We start from the raw sequence: 21,879 nt of genomic DNA on the forward strand, positions 1-21,879 counted from the left end.
CAAACTGGCTCTAACCAGAATAGAAAGAGGCTTGGGAGGCCCCGGTGCACAACTGAGCAAGAGGACAAATACATTAGAGTGTCTAGTTTGAGAAACAGGCGCCTCACAGGTCCTCAACTGGCAGCTTCATTAAATAGTACCCGCAAAACACCAGTCTCAACGTCAACAGTGAAGAGGCGACTCCGGGATGCTGACCTTCTAGGCAGAGTTGCAAAGAAAAAGCCATATCTCAGACTGCCCATCTTAATCTTTTCTTTTTATTGGCCAGTCTGAGATATGGCTTTTTCTTTGCAACTCTGCCTAGAAGGTCAGCATCCCGAAGTCGCCTCTTCACTATTTTGTTTAATTTGATTATAAACCAAGCATATCCAACCCTTCCCTTAATCAAGGCTGGTTTAGCAGCATTGCATAGGTGCATATTTTATTCTGGCCATTCGCCAAGTAGCCTATGAATAAAGGGGTTTTAAATGGTCTACTGAGAGTGCTTTGAAATATTTTGGAGGTTTTTGTCCTCATGCTTTTTCATTATTCACAATTCACATACCTGCATTTTGCTTGTTCAAGTAGGCTATCCATCCCCATTTTCAAAAATCGCCCCTCGTCTGTTTTTTGAGAATCTGCCTGAACACATAGGTCACAATACAATTGACAGGAGCCTAGTATTTTGTATAGACGTGCAAATGTTATGCATAAAGCAATGTATGATTACATGCTTCTGACCCCATCCTATTAATAAATATTGTTGTTTTAAAAAACAGATTGCTTGTTTTCCGTTTCACATCTGCATACTTCATTTTGTTTGTTCAAGTATCCATCCCCATCTCCAAATAGCGCATCTCATCCGGTTACCAAAGACGCGCTCCTCCAAACATATAACAATTATTCTGTCCTATAATGCAGTATCAACGGTAGGCCAAGGCTATATTTTGCTTATTGAGAACATGCCTTACACATAATATAACATTTACAGGAGCCTAGTGTTTTCTATTTTAGAAGAAGTGTGATGCATAAAGACATGTAGAGTTTGTTCTTAACTGACTTGCCTAGTTAAATAAAAAAATGTAGGCTCCTTGAGGCCATTTACAAAAATGTTGACTGCCAACACTCCAAACATAGACTATTGAGCAAACATTTTTTTTTTTTTACTGTTGCTATTACTCATTACTGTCGTCTACGCTATTTAGTAAACTGTAGTATCAATCCACAATAGACCAGGACGAGAATAGTCCGTGCCCCCAGCTGAATTGGAGTTGATGACAATGCAAAGACAGTCAATAAGAGGCTCTGATTCAGCTGATGGATGGCTTTTAAACGCATTCAGAATGAATCAGGGTGTAGCATTGACCCGAAAGCTGAAAGCAGACCACTACCTCAAATCTACTGCTGATAATCGGAATAATCCTTACAAAGTTCGGCAAGTAGTGAAAGGTTTGGAGTGCAAAAAAGACGCACAGCTTCCTAAACAACTGCTGGTAGACTCACAGGTGGTAACTGAGAAAAACTATATTCTGAACTCTTTTCATCAGCATTTTCTTGATGCAGGCAAATTATTTAATAGGGTTAAAGGTCAAAGTGAGCCCCCTGTGAAATGACCTCACACTCCTGAGCACTCCTTCTCCAGGTTCTCCTTCTAACCTTTCTCTGTCTCAGAGGTGCATAGAGCCCTGAAAGCAATTAATGTAAAAAAAAAAAAAAAGAAGAATAACAAAATATGCCCCTGATTATCTAGACCCCCGCCTACTACAATTAGCTGCAGACAAGGTATCATGCAGCCCTTAGGTTTATTACCAATAAAAAGCGTTTGACATCACTGTGATCTCTATAGTGCTGTTGGCTGGTCTTCGTTGACTCTACGTTGGCTTAAACATTGGCATACCATGATCTATAAGGCCATTTTGGGAAAACTACCATTTAAGGTCTCACTCCTACTTACTTTTAACGGTTCCTAAAGTCAGAACAGATCATGTCAAAAAGTGTTTTAGTTACTCAGCTCTGTGGTCTTGGAATTCTCTCCAGACCAGCTTGAAACTCCAGGATCTTGTTTTCTTGGAGTTTAAAAGTTTGGTTGACTCACATGTTACTGAGGAATGTGATCGTCATTAGGACTTCATGCGGTGGTACATATAATAGATTTGTATCTAGAACGCTTGTATGTTTCTGTAATTGTAATGTATGTGTGTCTATGTCTAAATTCTGTTTATGGTGTGTCTATGTCTGTAAACTGTTATGTCTGATATTTGTCTGAAACATTTCCCCCCCCTGCTGCTGTCTTGGTTGGACCAGGTCTCTCTTGAAAAATGTATTTGATCTCAATGAGACTAACCTGGATAAATAAAGGTTAAATAAAATAAAACAAATAACCTAAAGAACTTGAGACTAAAGCATGCAGTATTAAGCCATGGAATGTGTTGATTGGCCAGTGAGTGGCCAAGCCCTCATCACACTTACAACTTGTTTATTCATGAAAACCCAGCAATTTTGAGCCACAGCCAGCTATTGTGCTCATAATTCCGGCTGTCATGGCAAAAATATTTCTGACAGACCAATGATACTCCCAGACCTACAGCCAGCACCATTAACTAATCTGTTTCCAGTGTAATTCTATCCCTATTGAATTTCATGACCAATTTCAAATCAGTAATGTCTTTAAGATTCTCTGTGAGGTGGCCATCCTTACTCACCTCTCCCTCCATTAGCCATGCCACCGCTCCTCCACAGCCATCCCATAATGCCCATCTGCATCTCATTTGTCCCTGGCCTCAACACTATTGTTGCCATGTCACCCAAGAGCAGGGAATTAGCACTAAATAGCAGAGCGGTGCAGATCAGCCAATATACAGACTTGTGTATTTCATTAATATGCCAGAAAGGGCCTTCCATTAACTGATCAACCTTTGACATGCTGTTTCAGAGGCGGAGACAGGCACATTAAGACATCAGAAAGTCAGATCCAATACACTTTTTGTCTAAAGATCAGATATAGCGGATCAGCAAACATGAACAGTTCGGAACCCATGATGTTTTTGAGGACCTACCTTCTGTCTTATCTCCTCCTCCATCTTAACTGGAGACCCCAGCTCTGCTACCTGTTTCACCCCTTCGCTGGCAAAGCCACCGTACTCCCACAGGACATAGCTCCTGGAGTGGGACGCCCCGATGAGGGCTGACCAATGATTGGCACGTCCTGTATAGGGTGGAGACAAAGAAACAATGTTGCCTGTGTGTATGTCTGTCTGTGTACAGATGCAGGATCTTAATTTGATCACCCTGTTGCAGGAGAACTTTTAAGTTTAAAAAGGCTACTGAAGTTTGCAATTTCCACTTTGAAATTTCAGACTTGATTTTCCCTTACGAATAATGTATCAACCCCTACAACATTTTGGATTAATTAGAATCCACATAATAATTCACATTTTCTGTTACTGCAGGACTATTTTCCTGCTGTAGCAAACTGGCTCAAATTAAGATCCTACATCTGTAGGTGTAGAGGCTGACAGATCGCTCCTGGCTTTAACTGTGTCTGCTGGGCGTGTGAGGCTAACAGCAGAGTGGTGGAGACAGTGTTCATTAGCCATGCATGTGGCTGGAAGGCCACTGTTAGATATACTGTGACAGGCCTGCACTTCCACTGGTGGAGCCCTCATCATTACTGAAAGAGTTGAGGCTGGAATAGACCCTGTCACACCACACACACACCAACCAATTTGTATATAGAATAGTTTTTACTTTGGTCACTCAGGACTCTCCTCAGAAACTCTTGAATGTAATAACATTTTTCCATGATTCATTTTCCTCCGTGAAAGATGATATATAAATCTGGAGGGAAAGGTAAACTATACATTTAATCTCTTTAAACCCATCAGGCCTATAGAGAATCCCTGTGATGTGCTATAATGTACCAAAACTCTTTTCTTATTTCCTGCCAAAAGAGCCTCTTCCCGTCTCAAATTATTTATGGCGATTCCTTTTGTAAGCTGTGACTACCTAACACTGACTGCAGGGAATATGTGTGCGGTTCGGATCATCAGCTCCAAAAGAGGACACTGTATCATAACAGCTATCCAATATCATACTGTTTTACTGACTTAGGCTTACTGAAAATGATGTTTAAATCCCAACAACACACAAATAATTTGAGAGAAATCCTCTAAACCAGTGGTTCCAAACTGGTTTGCCGTGAGGAACTCTCGTGTGTGCAGCAAAACCTTTCCTAATCTTTTTTTTTTTTTTTTACACTTATAAACGTGACCTGCGGAATGCACATGGAATTTTGACTTGGTAGCACTAGTGCTGGTCTGATAATACATTACATTGCACATGATTACATCTGTATTGTTGTTTCAAGTCCAATACACTCAGGCTGTTATGTTTGTATCATTTTGAGGGGTGCGCATCACGAGCAAACTCATTTGTATAATTTTGCTTTGTCTGTGAAAACGATTAGAACAGGCTAGTCTGATTAGTCATTTCTTTCTTAATATATGGCTCTGGGCTTAGCTATGCCACAGCCTCTGCCATATAACCAAACAGAGCATGGCTTTGCGTCCATGGTTGTACCTTTACAATGCAGAAAGCAGCTCATCTTTAGCCCAAACCGTTCAAAACTAAAGACCTATTTTACCAGAGCTACATGTTCTTCTATCTGGCACAGATTGATAGGAAGCTCTTAAAGGGGTACACACAAATTAACCATCATGAGTAAGGAACTATGAAAACAAACCTATAAGAAATGTCACAGATAATAGATGATTTGCAGTATGGATCAGATGAGATCATTACCACTAAATAAATTAGAAGGGACATTTTAGGTGTGCCGCAGAATTTAATATCCTATCAAGGTGCGCCACGGTTCAGAAAAAGTTGGGAACCACTGCTCTAAACTACGGTGTGCTGTTCTTTCATGCAGTATGTTACTCTAGTCAACAGACAGTAAATATGTCCAGGGTAAAATGTAACCTTTTCGTGTTTCTTCCAAACCACAATGCCTTGCTTCATGACTATAATGGTGCAGCTCCTTTCACTCTCCAGAGCAAATTGACAGTTGAGCAACAGGTGGGAAGTTGTACAGTAATGTGCAGTGTGTGGGGGTGTACATATACGACTGCAGTGGAGGACTTACTGGGGTAGTCTTTAGGGTGAATCTTCTCCGACCAGTTCCCATAGAAGGTGACTCTGTACTTGGCCGTCCCACAGGCACAGCATTCCGGAGGGGGCTTCTCTGTGGTCTCCCCAAACACAGCCTCTGAAACACACACACACACGCACACGCACACACACACGACCCCCCCCACACACACACACACACACACACACACACATACAAAGTGAAGATAAGAATGGTGATCTTGCTTGACCTAATATAATTGTTTTAATATGACTACATACAGTATCTTCATTATAATCTACTACAGTAACAGATCATATAAAAAGCATGGGGTTGTTCTGTGAGAAGTCATATTCGTATAGGACAGATATGCTGTACCTTTCTCACACAGTCTGACAGTGAGGGAGCCTTCATCCTGGAAGTAAATTATCCTCCTCTGCACAATGCTGGCCCTGCAGATGAGGAAGAACAGCATTCCTTCTATTCACTGACAGCACAATGCAATACAGCCCTCATGTTAGCTCACATCTCCCAGGGGGCGCGCGCACACACACACACACAGTGCAATGCATGAGGAATAGCTTCATAATTACCGGCTGATTACCGATGCACTGTAGCGAAACAGAATGTAAGCTTGCGAGACTTCCGGATGGTTTTACAAGGTTACGTGAGGAGTGCAAGAGGCAGTGACTGTCTGTTTCCTCTGAGGAGAGGTGGTAAAATCACCCCGTCAGAGTGCATGCCAGAGGCACTGCCAGACCTGCTTCCCATCAACCTCAGCAGAATACCAATGTGCAGAGAGCCAGGAGCCCAGACTGAGGCTGATCCACAGGACAGTCCATCAACACTCTGACAGATACTGTATGACTACTCTGTCTCACACACTCTAAAGCTCGTCTCCCAGGAGAGACTATTCTCGGCAGACAAACTTTTTGGGGGTTAAAAGATAAAATATCAAATTGTGATAGTCTCATGAAACCACAGGATCTGAGGCCATGGCACGTACATGTCTGTTTCTCCTAACAGACAAAATCAACCCCAAACTTTTCTCCACAACTGAATCTTTTGATATACAGTACCAGTCAAAAGTTTGGACACACCTACATTGTAGAATAATAGTGAATAGTGAAGACTTCAAAACTATGAAATAACACATACGGAATCATGTAGTAACCAAAAAAGTGTTAAACAAATCAAAATATATTTTATATTTGAGATTCTTCAAAGTAGCCACCCTTTGCCTTGATGACAGCTTTGTACACACTTGGCATTCTCTCAACCAGCTTCATGAGGTAGGCACATGGAATGCATTTCAATTAACAGGTGTGCCTTCTTAAAAGTTAATTTGTGGAATTTCTTTCCTTCTTAATGCATTTGACCCAATCAGTTGTGTTGTGACAGGTAGGGTTGTTATACAGAAGATAGCCCTATTTGGTAACAGACCAAGTCCATATTATGGCAAGAACAGCTAAAATAAGCAAAGACAAACAACAGTCCATCAATACTTTAAGACATGAAGATCAGTCAATCTGAAAAACTTCAAGAAAGAACGTTTCTTCAAGTGCAGTCGCAAAAACCATCAAGCGCTATGATGAAAATGGATCTCATGTGGACTGCCAAAGGAAAGGAAAACCCAGAGTTACCTCTGCTGCAGAGGATAAGTTAATTCGAGTTACCAGCCTCAGAAATTTCCGCCCAAATAAATGCTTCACAGAGTTCAAGTAACAGACACATCTCAATATCAACTGTTCAGAGGAGACAGTGTGAATCAGGCCTCCATGGTCGAATTGCTGCAAAGAAACCATTACTAAAGGAGACCAATAAGAAGCAGAGACTTGTTTGGGCAAAGAAACACGAGCAAAGGACATTAGACCGGTGGAAATCTGTCCTTTGGTCTGATGAGTCCTTTGGTTCCAACCGCTGTGTCTTTGTGAGACGCAGAGCAGGTGAACGGATGATCTCCGCATGTGTGTTTCCCACCGTGAAGCATGGAGGAGGAGGTGTGATGGTGTGGGGGTGCCTTGCTGGTGACACTGTCAGTGATTTATTTAGAATTTAAGGCACACTTAACCAGCATGGCTACCACAGCATTCTGCAGCGATACGCCATCCCATCTGGTTTGCGCTTAGTGGGACTATCATTTGTTTTTCAACAGGACAATGACCCAACACACCTCCAGGCTGTGTAAGGGCTATTTGACCAATAAGGAGAGTGATGGAGTGCTGCATCAGATGACCTGGCCTCCACAATCACCCAACCTGACCCAATTGATGGTTTGTGATGAGTTGGACCGCAGAGTGAAGGAAAAGCAGCCAACAAGTGCTCAGCATACGTGGGAACTCCTTCAAGACTGTTGGAAAAGCATTCCAGGTGAAGCTGGTTGAGAAAATGCCAAGAGTGTGCAAAGCTGTCATCAAGGCAAAGGTTGGCTACTTTGAAGAATCTCAAATCTATTTTGATTTCTTTAACACTTTTTCGGTTACTACATGATTCCATATGTGTTATTTCATAGTTTTGATGTCTTCACTATTATTCTACAAAGTAGAAAATAGTAAAAATCAAGAAAAACCCTTGAATGAGTAGGTGTGTCCAAACGTTTGACTGGTACTGTATATCCTCAGCCATACAGCTGTTCTAAAGCCCACAGTTACAATGTATGGAGTTCTGTGGGGACTTTGCATGTGAGAATGCAACTTGATAATAAAACAATTTTAACTATCATTTCACTTTAAAATATGATACAGTAACTGATGCACAGCTGCATCAAGTTATCAAGGTTCAGACAAGGACAAACACTGTAGAAAGAATGACTTTAACCCAATGTAAATATCTTAACATTTGCTGGCATCAGTGGGATCCAGTTGCAGTTGGGTTAATACAGTGAGGGAAAAAAGTATTTGATCCCCTGCTGATTTTGTACGTTTGCCCACTGACAAAGAAATGATCAGTCTATAATTTTAATGGTAGGTTTATTTGAACAGTGAGAGACAGAATAACAACAACAAAATCCAGAAAAACGCATGTCAAAAATGTTAGAAATTGATTTGCATTTTAATGAGGGAAATAAGTATTTGACCCCTCTGCAAAACATTACTTAGTACTTGGTGGCAAAACCCTTGTTGGCAATCACAGAGGTCAGACATTTCTTGTAGTTGGCCACCAGGTTTGCACACATCTCAGGAGGGATTTTGTCCCACTCCTCTTTGCAGATCTTTTCCTAGTCATTAAGGTTTCGAGGCTGATGTTTGGCAACTCCAACCTTCAGCTCCCTCAACAGATTTTCTATGGGATTAAGGTCTGGAGACTGACTAGGCCACTCCAGGACCTTAATGTGCTTCTTCTTGAGCCACTCCTTTGTTGCCTTGGCCGTGTGTTTTGGGTCATTGTCATGCAGGAATACCCATCCACGACCCATTTTCAATGCCCTGGCTGAGGGAAGGATGTTCTCACCCAAGATTTGACGGTACATGGCCCCGTCCATCGTCCCTTTGATGCGGTGAAGTTGTCCTGTCCCCTTAGCAGAAAAACACCCCCAAAGCATAATGTTTCCATCTCCATGTTTGACGGTGGGGATGGTGTTCTTGGGGAAATAGGCAGCATTCCTCCTCTTCCAAACATGGCGAGATGAGTTGATGGCAAAGAGCTCCATTTTGGTCTCATCTGACCACAACACTTTCACCCAGTTCTCCTCTGAATTATTCAGATGTTCATTGGCAAACTTCAGACGGGCATGTATATGTGCTTTCTTGAGCAGGGGGACCTTGCGGGCGCTGCAGGATTTCAGTCCTTCACGGCGTAGTGTGTTACCAATTGTTTTCTTGGTGACTATGGTCCCAGCTGCCTTGAGATCATTGACAAGATCCTCCCGTGTAGTTCTGGGCTGATTCCTCACCGTTCTCATGATCATTGCAACTCCACGAGGTGAGATCTTGCATGGAGCCCCAGGCCGAGGGAGATTGACAGTTCTTTTGTGTTTCTTCCATTTGCGAATAATCGCACCAATTGTTGTCACCTTCTCACCAAGCTGCTTGGCGATGGTCTTGTAGCCCATTCCAGCCTTGTCCCTGACATCCTTGGAGAGCTCTTTGGTCTTGGCCATGGTGGAGAGTTTGGAATCTGATTGATTGATTGCTTCTGTGGACAGGTGTCTTTTATACAGGTAACAAACTGAGATTAGGAGCACTCCCTTTAAGAGTGTGCTCCTAATCTCAGCTCGTTACCTGTATAAAAGACACCTGGGAGCCAGAAATCTTTCTGATTGAGAGGGGGTCAAATACTTATTTCCCTCATTAAAATGCAAATCAATTGATAACATTTTTGACATGTGTTTTTCTGGATTTTTGTTGTTGTTATTCTGTCTCTCACTGTTCAAATAAACCTACCATTAAAATGATAGACTGATCATTTCTTTGTCAGTGGGCAAACGTACAACTCAGCAGGGGATCAAATACTTTTTTCCCTCACTGTATATCCCTGACAAACAAATGACTTCCATGGCTTGCTCCATGGTTATGTTCTTCACGCCAACGGTTTGGGCTGGGCTTCTATCCACACCATTAGTTCCTGCGGGAGTGTTTAAGATCCTTTAGCCTTTAGTTGTGGTCCCACACACAGGCCTGTGGGCCCTGTTTCTGCATGTCTCCAGTGCTGCTGCCCGCCTGCAATCTCTGTGTCACTGGGGAGAGGGTGGCTATAGAGAGCAGAAGCTCCATTTAGAACTTAATCTCTTTTTCTTCTTCATCTGACTCTCAAACACTGTTATTTTTTCATGAGTCTGTCCTTCTTGTTCGTCAACTCTAAGATACTATTCAGGTCAAACCTCCAAGGGATTTATATGCAGTGCCCTATGACATAACAGCCTTTGACATTTCAGTATACAAGATAAACTAGCACTAATGACAGGACTCAGTAGTGTAGAAGAAGGAGCATCCTTTTGGGATCCTTTTGGGATCTCAGCTGTTAAATGTGATATCCTTTATGAGATTCAGTGGGAGAAGGATTGGACCTCTCCCAGCAGTAATTTGGGTTCTATTTGATGTTCGGTGGACAGAGTTGGCAGCTGTGTTTCATGGCCTTTGTCTGGCAGGCAGCCCAACGCTCCGGTACGAGGTAGAGAGCTGTATCTCTAATTTGACAGGCAAAGACAAAGTGACAGCAATACGGCGGGATTTGCATAGCAGATGTTTCTCAGTGCAACATTTATTGGAATAATACCAGGACTGCAATAAGCCATCTGCCGTATGGGATAGGAAGATAAATTAAAACTAACTATTGTGGATATTTCTTCAAAGAGCTAGGCAGAGAGGAGTGAGTTACATCTACCACTAAGTCAGTGAAGCGCAGCACTATTTTCAGGGTAAATACAGGGCAGGGGATGGAGAGACAGGATGTGTTAGGGAAAAGGATCTCTTAAATATCTATACAGCACAGCTTAATTGTTCAGTATTCATGCGCCAATTCGATCTCACCTCAATTTCACATTTCTTAACATAAGAAAGAGCTTTCAGGTGACCAAGCAATATGCCATGGTAAGAGTTATTTAACACCCAATTTCAACCATTTTTGAGAATTATTAGGGCCAGGCTGCCTATTCTCCCTTTATGCTAATCATGCAAGTTTGTGTGACTGTGGGTAGCGCAGCTATTCCAGGAATCCACTGAGGCGACGCCTAGCCTCCTGGCTACACAACTCATGAGGCTGATGCAATAAAAGGCAGGTCTGTATCAGTAGGTATCCCCCACAAATGACACGTTAACAAAGGCATAAGCATGTGAAGATATAATCGAAACAGTGCTGAACATGTGATGGTTGCAAAATGTGTTGTTTACTCAAGAAGTCTTCAACTAATGTTGAATTCTTCAGCTAAAGGGCATTCGGACTGCTAGCTCACTAGCTGTTGTGACAGGAGACCTTTCGTTTTTAGCCTGTATAACATGTCTACAGTTAAAGAGGCTTATTGATAACCTGTTAGATACGTTACGAACTCGTAATGAATTTCATGTCCAAATGTAGTTACATATGTCAGTGCTATTTTCAGTGCTGCCAACTTTCGAAGGAATCTTGGAGTGAGATTTTCTATTGTGAATATCATTCCCCCCTGACACAACCCCTAGACGGGGGGTTTGGCGGTTCTCCCCCAGGAAAATTATATCGTTTTAAAAGCTCATTTCCTGCAATTCTACGTATTTTGACATGGCTTATGCCTATGACCATTTAAAAAATATATATATATATATATACACACTACAGGTCAAAAGTTTTAGGACACCTACTCATTCAAGGATTTGTCTTTATTTTTTACTATTTTCTATATTGTAGAATAATAGTGAAGACATCAAAACTATGAAATAACACACATGGAATCATGTACTAACCGAAAAAGTGTTAAACAAATCAAAATATATTTTACATTTGAGATTCTTCAAATAGCCACCCTTTGCCTTGAAGACAGCTTTGCACACTCTTGGCATTCTCTCAACCAGCTTCACCTGGAATGCTTTTCCAACAGTCTTGAAGGAGTTCCCACATATGCTGAGCACTTGTTGACTGCTTTTCCTTCACTCTGCGGTCCGACTCATCACAAACCATCTCAATTTGGTTGATGTTTGGGGAATTATGGAGACCAGGTCATCTGATGCAGCACTCCATCACTCTGCTTTTTGGTCAAATTGAAAAAAAGAAGAAAAACAACTACCCCAGAAAGGGCCCAAATGGGCAGTATGAGTATCACCACTTACTCTCCTCTTGAATTGACCTCCATAAACTAGGTACACCTTGAGAAAAGTACTGGAGGGCATGAGTATATCCTGGTGTAAAATAGGTACCTTCTAGCAGTCGTAAGGACAAAGATTCAGCAGGACGCAGGCAGCTGGAGGTGCAAATGGATGTTGAATTTATATGAGATGAAAAAGGTCTAGTGTTACCTTTTATGAAAACTTTTACAGCTAACCATACCATAATTGAGTCCTCCACTGAATGATAATTGAAATGAATGACTAATAATACAAATGATTTTTAATTGGATCTAAACAGAGATGAAGTCAGAGTTATGTAGTAAAGTATTATTAAATCTCCATCTCAGTCCACACTTTTTCAATGGGAACATTTGAAATTGACAAAGAATGGGATTATGATCAGATAGAATGGCCGGTAATGTTTTAATAAATTCCATGTTACCTGTAATATCAGTAGATGTTAAAACATAGTCAATTCTCGAGAAAGTCTTAAATCTAGCAGAAAAGCATGTATAGTCCTTAGTTGTGGGATTATGAAGATTTAATTTCTTAAGATTAAGATCTTTAAGAGATTAAGTGCATTGGAAGAATTCACTTGTGATGAGCTATGAGGTCCAGATCGATCTATCTATCTTAGAATCAATAATGGCATTCATGTCAGTTCTAATAATAAGCGTATAATCAGATAAATTGAGTAAACTTCTGGTTCCAGAAGGGAGAAAATCTTTGTCATATGAGTTAGGAGCATACATAGATACAAATGCTATTTTCCTTACATACAGAGTGGAACATACTGTATGTAACTATATAAATCTGCCCTGTTTATCATTTCCAATTTTTTCAATTGTAAGGGGTAAATTGCGTTTGTAGAATAAGCACCCTTTTAGATTTAGATGTGAAGCAGGAAGCAGCTGCCAGTTTGTAGTATTTGTTTTGAAGTCTACAGACATCACCCTCTAAAAGATGTCTCTTGCAATAGAGCAATGTCAACTTTATTCCTATGTAATACGTTGAGACATTTAATTTGAACAATTGAAACAAAGAATCCCTCCACTCCCTGACAGGTTAGGACACAACAGTTCTCCCTCTCCCCTCAATGTTAGACCTGTGACTGAACGCAGCGGTGTCTATCACTAAAACCCTCTCCATTTCCCTGAATGTCTGACTCCATTTCCTAAATATTTGCATTAACTGACACAAAGGAGATATGAGAATGGCAAGAAATGCTCAGTTGACTGAATGATTAAGGCTAAATGTAGCACAAACATGGAGAACTAACGTGTAAAATAATTCAGTGGTGATGGTGATAGCTGACTTCACCAGCTACGCAGTTGTTGTCATTGCAACATGAAACAAGCTAGCTAGCTAGCTGCCGGCTAGGTTAGCTAAGCTAGCTAGCAAGCTACCACCAGACAAAGTTAACACAGAACGTTGTAAACGTAACTTAGTTGTAAAATACAAAAATGTGTTTGTAGAAGCTAGATAAACTTGCAACAACATGTAGGTTATCCTGGACACTACTGAATAGATAATGATTTAGCTAGCTAACAGTTGTGATGATGACTTACTTAGCTGCTAACGTTAGCTGTAACGTTACTGTCCCAATCACCAAGCCAACTTGAAAGCTAGTTCACTAGCTAGCTAGCTAGCTTGCTGGTGCTCTGTTGTCAAAGTTCATAATAATGACAAGCAATTAGATCAAATGTTCCTCAAAGTTGTGGATAAATTCTCTTGACCAGTTCATTTAATCCATAGGTTCCCCGGTGCTTGCATGGCCCCGTTGTTGAGTCTTCCTTCTCACAACAGGACCAGCGGCGTGGTGCCCACTGCGGTGCTCGTGGTTGTCCTCTCCCAGTGATGCCACGTACTCCTCAGAGTTTTGTGCTGTGGTGAATGACAGGCGCTCTCCCGTGTGTGGCCCGGTGCGTAGCTGGATAGACTAGGAATGATTGGATGCCCCTCAGTCAGAGTTTGTTCTGGACATCGTTGAAGGCTTTGTGGCATTGAGAGGTGTGGGTGCTGTAGTCAGGGAAAAACCGCAATACCTTGCCGGCATGGTGAATGAGCTCTGCTGCTCTGACTCCTTATAGAATGGCTTGGTAGTCGTTGTACCAGAGGACCTTGAAGATCAGCATCTTTGGTCTGTCTGAAGCATTACCAGTCCCAGTTCCCGAGTAGATGGAGTGAGCTCTTTCTATCTCAACCTTGTGAGATATGGATGGGATCCATTTAGGGATCATTCCCTGTAGGAATTCGATGGGATCGTCAGTCTCGTCTCCATCTTTGAAATAAATTAATCTTACATTTGTGCGACGTGAACGGTCCTCCATTTCAGCCATCTTGAGCTGCATCTTCTCCAGTTGTGAAGAACAGTCGTTGATTTTCCATTTGCTTTCACCTATTTCCACCTTGCAGATTTTCCACTTTAGTAGGCAGTTTGTCAACCACTTTCATCCATCTCTCAATGTCAATTGTAAGTGCTTCAACAGCCGCTAAAGTCTCTGTCTTTGTTGAGTGGTTCCACCGCCTCAGCTAACAACCGTTGTAGCATAGCTTCAAAAGAGTTCTGTTGCTTGGCTAACACCTAAGAAATGGAGCCAAATGTTGGGGGCTGTCTTCTGACGCTTACCTATAGGCAAAGAACTCAGAGAAGCGCCATGTTTCTTGCCTCCTTGGGTATTTGGCATTGCTAGTCAGTCTTTGGTTCATTTTTTAAGAGTTAATTATCAAACTAATGTAATAAAATAATGAAAAAGAGATATCGGGTTTGCGGAGCTCTGGTGACTAGCGATCATATTGCCCGTTGGTCACGTGACCCCTCTTAAAAGATCTTTAATTACTATATTCCACGCTTTGGATATCCAGCAAAACTTCACCATGACCAGGGCCGCAAGTTTGAAAATGACCTGTTCAGAGGCCTAGCTATCAGATTACCTCAAAGAACAGCCAACACATTATTCATTCTAATCAGACAGGTTTTTTACATGGGCGATACATTGGAGATAATATAAGGCAAGTACCGGAAACAATAGAACACTATGAAAAATCTGGGAAACCAGGCCTACTATTCATAGCAGACTTCGAAAAGGCATTTGATAAAGTACGACTGGGGTTTATATATAACTGCCTGGAGCATTTAAATTTTGGACAATCTCTTATGAATTGGGTTAAAATCATGTATAGTAAGAAAGTTTTAAACTGTCAAGAGGAGTGAAACAAGGTTGTCCACTATCGGCATATCTATTTATTATTGCCATCGAGATGTTAGCTATTAAAATCAGATCCAACAATAATATCAAGGGATTAGAAATCCAGGGCTTAAAAACAAAGGTGTCATTGTACGCTGATGATTCATGTTTTCTTTTAAATCCACAACTTGAATCCCTCCACAGCCTCATAGAGGATCTAGATACATTTTCTAACCACTCTGGATTACAAACGAAATTATGATAAATGTACTATATTACGTATTGGATCACTAAAAAATACAATTTGTACATTACCTTGTAGTTTACCAATAAAATGGTCTGATGGTGATGTGGATATACTCAGAATACATATCCCAAATGAAATAAATGATCTCACTCCAATACATTTTAATAGAAATTTAGCAAAAATAGATAAGATCTTGCTACCATGGAAAGGTAAATACCTGTCAATTTGTGGAAAAATCACCCTGATTAACTCTTTAGTATTATCCCAGTTTACCTATTTGCTTATGGTCTTGCCTACGCCTAGCGAACAGTTTTTTTAATTATATGATAAAAAAATATTCAATTTTATTTGGAACGGCAAGCCAGACAAAATTAAACGGGCCTATTTATATAATGAATATAAATTCGGAGGACAGAAATTATTAAATATTAAAGCATTAGACCTATCACTAAAAGCTTCAGTCATACAAAAATTATACTTAAATCCGAACTGGTTCTCTAGCAAACTAGTAAGATTGTCTCACCCAATGTTCAAGAAGGGACTTTTCCCCTTTATTCAGATTACAACCCCTCACTTTCAGGTATTTTAAAAGGAAATAATCTCCCAAATATCACTATTTCTAAAACAAGCCATAAAGTTGGTTGCAATTTCAATTTAATCCTCCAGAAATGACAGAACAAATATTGCAACAAATATTGTGGTTAAACTCAAATATACTAATTGATAAAAAACCGTTCATTGAGAAAATGTTTAAAAAAGGTATAATCTTCGTAAATGATATTATCGGTAGGAATGGTGGAGTTATTCGCACATGCAGCTAACAAAAACATATGGAAATGTCTGCTCTACCCAAAATTACAACCAAATAATTGCAGCATTACCGCAAAAATGGAAGAGGAAAGTGGAAGAAGGAAAAAGTAAGGAACTTGTCTGTCAGCCTTGCATTAAAGAACATAATTGGTTAAAGAAAATTGTGATAAATAAAAAAGTTTACCAGTTTCATTTAAGGACCAAAAGATTGACAGCTATCCCATATTGATTGCAAAATAGTTGGGAAGAGATTTTTGACGTACCGATTCCATGGCATAGTGTTTATGAACTGATACGCAAAACAACACCGGATTCAAAACTCTAGAATGTTTCAATTTAAATTATTATATAAAATTCTTGCTACCAATAGAATGTTATTTGTATGGGGGATACAATCTTCCCAGCTCTGCAGATTTGGCTGTGAAGAGACAGAATCATTAGATAATTTGTTTTGGTACTGTCCATTTGTAGCTTGTTTCTGGACACAGGTCCAGGAATAGCTGAAGGATTGCAATATTTGCATGGAGCTGACCCTGCAGATAGCACTACTGGGTGATCTGAAAAGTCATAGTCAATCGATCAATAATATAATAATACTTTTAGCAAAAAAATGTATCTTCAATTCACAAACTGTAGAAACAATGAGAATAGAAAGGTTCAGAACTTTTGTAAAACATCACAGTACAGTTGAAAAAGATATGGCAAATAGAAATCCAATATGGATGGTGTTAAGAGATAGATGGGAGGTGTTGAACGGAGCTGAAGGATGGGACTAATAACAACAACTAATAACAACAAGATAACTAGTGTAAGACATGCTGTGTCCATAATAAGTATATAGGTTATATATTGTGAGTGTATGTGAAAGAGCACAGTTAGAAAAATATGGCATATAGAAGAATACCAGATGGACATCATGAAAATGATCGGAGGAAGTTCAGGATTAAAAACAATCAAAATATAATTATTGACTGTGTCCATAAAATGTATATAGTATGTATAAGCATGAAGTAGAGGCCTAAGCATTGTTGTTCATGTTTACTCCAATTAGGGAAGGGATGGTGGGGTTGGAAAGTAATAAAAGGAAAATATATATATTTTAAAAAGATATGTATGTATGTATATATATATGCATGTGTATGTATGTATGTATATATATATGCATGTGTATGTATGTGTGTATATATATATATATATATATATATATATATATATATATATATATATATATGCGAGAAGAAAAGAAAAAATATATGGGGGATTGGAAGTGATGCAGACAATTACATTGATGGAAGTTACAATCTATCTGCAATATTAAAGCTGATCTACCCCCTAAAAAAATGTATATAAAAAAAAAGAAAAAAAAAGAACAGCCAACACTCATTTGCACAGGGAAATTCTTTTAAAAAAGTCAGAAGCGTAGCTCTTCAACCTGGGGACCATGTGCTTGTTAGAAACCAATGGGAAAGAGGAGGGCCAGGAAAACTGAGAGCCTACAGGGAGAAGGATACCTACAGGGTTGTGGAACAGGTGGGTGAAAACCCGGTCTACCAAATTCGACCTGAAAAGGCCACTGGGATACAGAGATTCCTTCACCGCAATCTATTCCTACTTGTCAATGACTTGCCTCGAGACAGAGGCCGCCCGATCAGGAAACACATCAAGTTGTAAACTTCCACGAGAGAGGCGGACAAGCTCCTCAACGGGGATAACCTTAGAATACAGTTGAAGTCGGAAGTTTACATACACCTTAGCCAAATACATTTAAACTCAGTTTTTCACAATTCATGACATTTAATCCTAGTAAGAATTCCCTGTCTTAGGTCAGTTAGGATCACCACTTTATTTTAAGAGTGTGAAATGTCAGAATTATAGTAGAGAAAATGGTTTATTTCAGCTTTTCTTTCTTTCATCACATTCCCAGTGGGTCAGAAGTTTACATACACTCAATTAGTATTTGGTAGCATTGGGGGTCAAACGTTTCGGGTAGCCTTCCACAAGCTTCGCACATGGGTGAATTTTGGCCCATTCCTCCTGACAGAGCTGGTGTAACTGAGTCAGGTTTGTAGGCCTCCTTGCTCGCACACACTTTTTCAGTTCTGCCCACAAAATGTTCTATAGGATTGAGGTCAGGGCTTTGTGATAGCCACTCCAATACCTTGACTTTGTTGCCATTTTGCCCCAACTATGGAAGTATGCTTGGGGTCATTGTCCATTTGGAAGACCCATTTGCAACCAAGCTTTAACTTCCTGACTAATGTCTTGAGATGTTGCTTCAATATATACACATAATTTTCCTTCCTCATAATGCCATCTATTTTGTGAAGTGCACCAGTCCCTCCTGCAGCAAAGCACCCCCACAGCATGATGCTGCCACCCCCATGCTTCACGGTTGGGATGGTGTTCTTCTGCTTGCAAGCAACCCCCCTTTTCCTCCAAACATAACAATGGTCATCATGGCCAAACAGTTCTATTTTTGTTTCATCAGACCAGAGGACATTTCTCCAAAAAGTACGATCTTTGTCCCCATGTGTAGTTGCGAACCGTAGTCTGGCTTTTTATGGCGGTTTTGGAGCAGTGGCTTCTTCCTTGCTGAGCGGCCTTTCGGGTTATGTCGATATAGGACTCGTTTTACTGTGGATATAGATACTTTTGTACCTGTTTCCTCCAGCATCTTCACAAGGTCCTTTGCTGTTGTTCTGGGATTGATTTGCACTTTTCGCACCAAAGTCCGTTCATCTCTAGGAGACAGACCGTGTCTCCTTCCTGAGCGGTATGACGGCTGCATGGTCCCATGGTGTTTATACTGGTGTGGTTGAAAAACGAGTTTTAATGAGTCCAACCTAAGTGTATGTAAACTTCCGACTTCAACTGTAAATCTTGAGATATAACTGAGGTGTCCCACACTGGTCGTAAAATAAGTCCAGTGGACTTTACACCGGCCCAAATTTATTTTAAACATTTAGCATTCCTTGCCATGCGTAGTCTCAACTACAATGCAAATAGTAAAATGCTCTAATCATGTGTTCCAGTAGGTAGTGTAGCTGGTCCCCTTGGGAACCAGCACCAATGCCAGCAACAGTCAGCCAGCCACAGTCAGTAAGAAGGTTAGAGACCTAACAAGTCAAATTGACCTTGGTAACAGCAACAGAGGAGGTAGTAGTCACTCAGATTGCAACACATGGAAGGGAATCTCCAAAACACTCTTCTGATGGTTAACACACATTTCGCTAATAAGTAGAACGCTCCATTCAGGAGGAAAGTTATTAGAAGTCATGAACCATGATCACACCGCCTGGTTCAGTGCTTATAGAGTCCTTCCGTCGTGAGGTAAGCTCCTCCGTGGATAACATAGCTATGAAATAGACTCATTCATACCTATCGCCACTACAATGGTGTAAGACACATTGACTTGTAGTAAAACCACTACAGGTCCCCTTGGCATATGGCTTGAGGTCGGCACCAATTCCTACTGACACACGGTCATTGACATGGAAACTATCAGATGATGTCAGACTCACTCTGCCCAGGTTGCAGCCTACCAGGATACTTGGTTTTCTTGCCCTTGGCATGTGCGCTTGTGCAAGCATAAACGCACATGCACAACGGAACATTTAATGAGGATTTATACTAGGATCACTTCAGAGTCCGAGCAAAATACCAGTCTTGGTAAATTTGAACTAGACTCTGAAGCCCTTTTGACTCTACAGCTACATTAAATCACCAGTTTCTCTCCAGAGGTCCAGAGGTCATCCCTGTAGACCGTCCGAAGCTAGTGCCTTACAGCTGTAGCCTTATCAACTTTGGATAGTGCCCTAAGCAACACACCTCTAAGTAGGATCACCCTAGATATGACATTAGACAAAATGCCATGATAGTCATTTAGCCAAGACCGTGGACATATATATATAGAATAGTCCAATTAAATGATTAAGGTGTGGTAACTATATTTTGTATATCTTTTGTTTGTGTTTTTATTCTTTTTTAAATTTTTTTGTCATTTTTCTTTCACACTTAGGAAGTGCTACCGCCACAAACAGGTTCCCCATACGACCACCAGTTAGTGCCACAACGCCGCTCATTTGGGGAAGAAATGTAATGATGTATTGCCTGAGTGTTGTGCATTGTTAACGTCTGCCTAAGTTACTGCCTAGATCCACCAGCCTTGACAACCGGACGACGGGTCCGGAACGACAATCCGCAACCAGGACATCCCATGGAAATTATTGTGGTGGTCTGCAGCTTGCAGAAATCCTACCAGGTTAAAATACCAGAGGGGGACTCCTACGATGATCCACAAACCAGAACATCCCGTTCCAAGATTGAACCCACCAGAGGGGGACTGTCATGACTGTCCTGTGAGGATCCAAAGAGGTCAGATCAGGTTTGCAATGAATAACTTAAACCAGACCCCCTCTCACCCACAGAGAGGGGGGATGAGGGAACTGTGGGGGTTTGACACCTCAAGCCCTGTTGTAAGTCAAAGGAGAGGAGATCCAGGGTCTCCAATGTGCTTTGTCTCCAGAGACCTTTTCCCGCTGAAACTTTAACACGTTCAAAAGCGAATACTGGACAATATTCCTAACAGAGAACGTGGGGAATGGTCAGAGGCGATCTATAGAAAACGAATATCGTTTGGTTGGTTATTTTGTGATGTCATTAAAAATGTTAAAGGAAATACTGTAACTTATTAAGTATACCCACTACATGTAAGAAGTTTCCATCCGATGCGTTGTGCATGAAATATGATGAAAGTATTTTTGTTAAGATAGGGATGTGACTTTAGGAGCCATAAGAGATAACGGTTTTACATAAAACTTTGCACAGTAAGTAGCCACGCCCCGAGTGAGGTCAGAGAGCATGTCAGCTTGACGGAACCGCCCCTTTCGACCAGAGTGCATAAAAGGATTGGTAAAGAAATTAACATTTAGACCAGAAAGACGCATAGCTGCAGCTGGGCATTTAAAGTGGTTTGAACTCTGAATTGCAACACGAGGTGGAGAAAACTCCCCTCCCGGATAATCACTGGTACGGCTGATTAGCTGTCCTAAGTAAGGTATCTTCAAAAGCGAATTTAAGTAGAACCATCCTGCTACTCTCACCACCCCACTGGGGAACCATCGATACGGCTGGCGAGCATATCTTCAAAGAAGCAACTTCAAGAGCGACGGGAAGAAAAATCAATTCTGAAGTTCTGTTCAGGGCTACATGACAAGTCACCGGATACCGGACAACTACAGAGGAGAACAACAGTAGAAGACTCGTTGGAACATTTGGACAATCAGAGCCTTACAAGCGTGCCACGAGAAATGCCAAACTCCCTTTCCAGGGCGGTCCTGTCCACTGAGAGATACATGGCGAACCAGACATTCCACGTAAATACATTCACGATTTCTTACTCAAAGAGGGCGGCGGTTCGTGTGCAAAGTATATTGGTACTGTAAAAGAGCGTAGTTTCTGAATGTATCAAAGTATTCTCTGTCCCTCTCTCTCTCCCTTTCTTCTTGTTAGCAAGCCATGTTGTTGTCATTCCACTAGGGACCTGTTTTCTCCAGTCAATATCCGGTGCAGAGTGTGTATGTTATCCTGTGTTCACATTTAACTATTGAAAAAGAAAAAGTTGATTGTGCTGATTTATTGGCGCATTGAACCATGTATTGCGCCATAGTTTAAAAACTCTGTGGGTATTGCTAAAACAATGACGTCGTATCTGAATTCCTCCATGTTTATGCACCTTCACCACAGAGTTTAAGCCAAGAGGTGCAACATCGCAATACTTCCGAGAACGCGTCGCGA

The 21,879-nt window shown here is 41.0% G+C and overlaps 1 protein-coding gene across 2 annotated transcripts in view; it reads right to left on the bottom strand.

Moving 5' to 3' along the window:
* LOC121576915 (spondin-1) overlaps positions 1-21,879 on the bottom strand; it is a 157,649-nt gene that overhangs the window by 93,536 nt on the left and 42,234 nt on the right. For both annotated transcript variants that reach the window (XM_041890506.2, XM_041890505.2), the window contains 3 exons: positions 5,483-5,556; positions 5,120-5,242; positions 3,036-3,184 (listed from right to left, as the gene is read on the bottom strand). In XM_041890506.2, coding sequence (XP_041746440.1) covers positions 3,036-3,184; positions 5,120-5,242; positions 5,483-5,556 — 346 coding nt within the window. The remainder of the gene's footprint in view (positions 1-3,035; positions 3,185-5,119; positions 5,243-5,482; positions 5,557-21,879) is intronic.

Source organism: Coregonus clupeaformis, chromosome 11, assembly GCF_020615455.1.
Source record: "Coregonus clupeaformis isolate EN_2021a chromosome 11, ASM2061545v1, whole genome shotgun sequence".
NCBI lineage: Eukaryota > Metazoa > Chordata > Actinopteri > Salmoniformes > Salmonidae > Coregonus > Coregonus clupeaformis.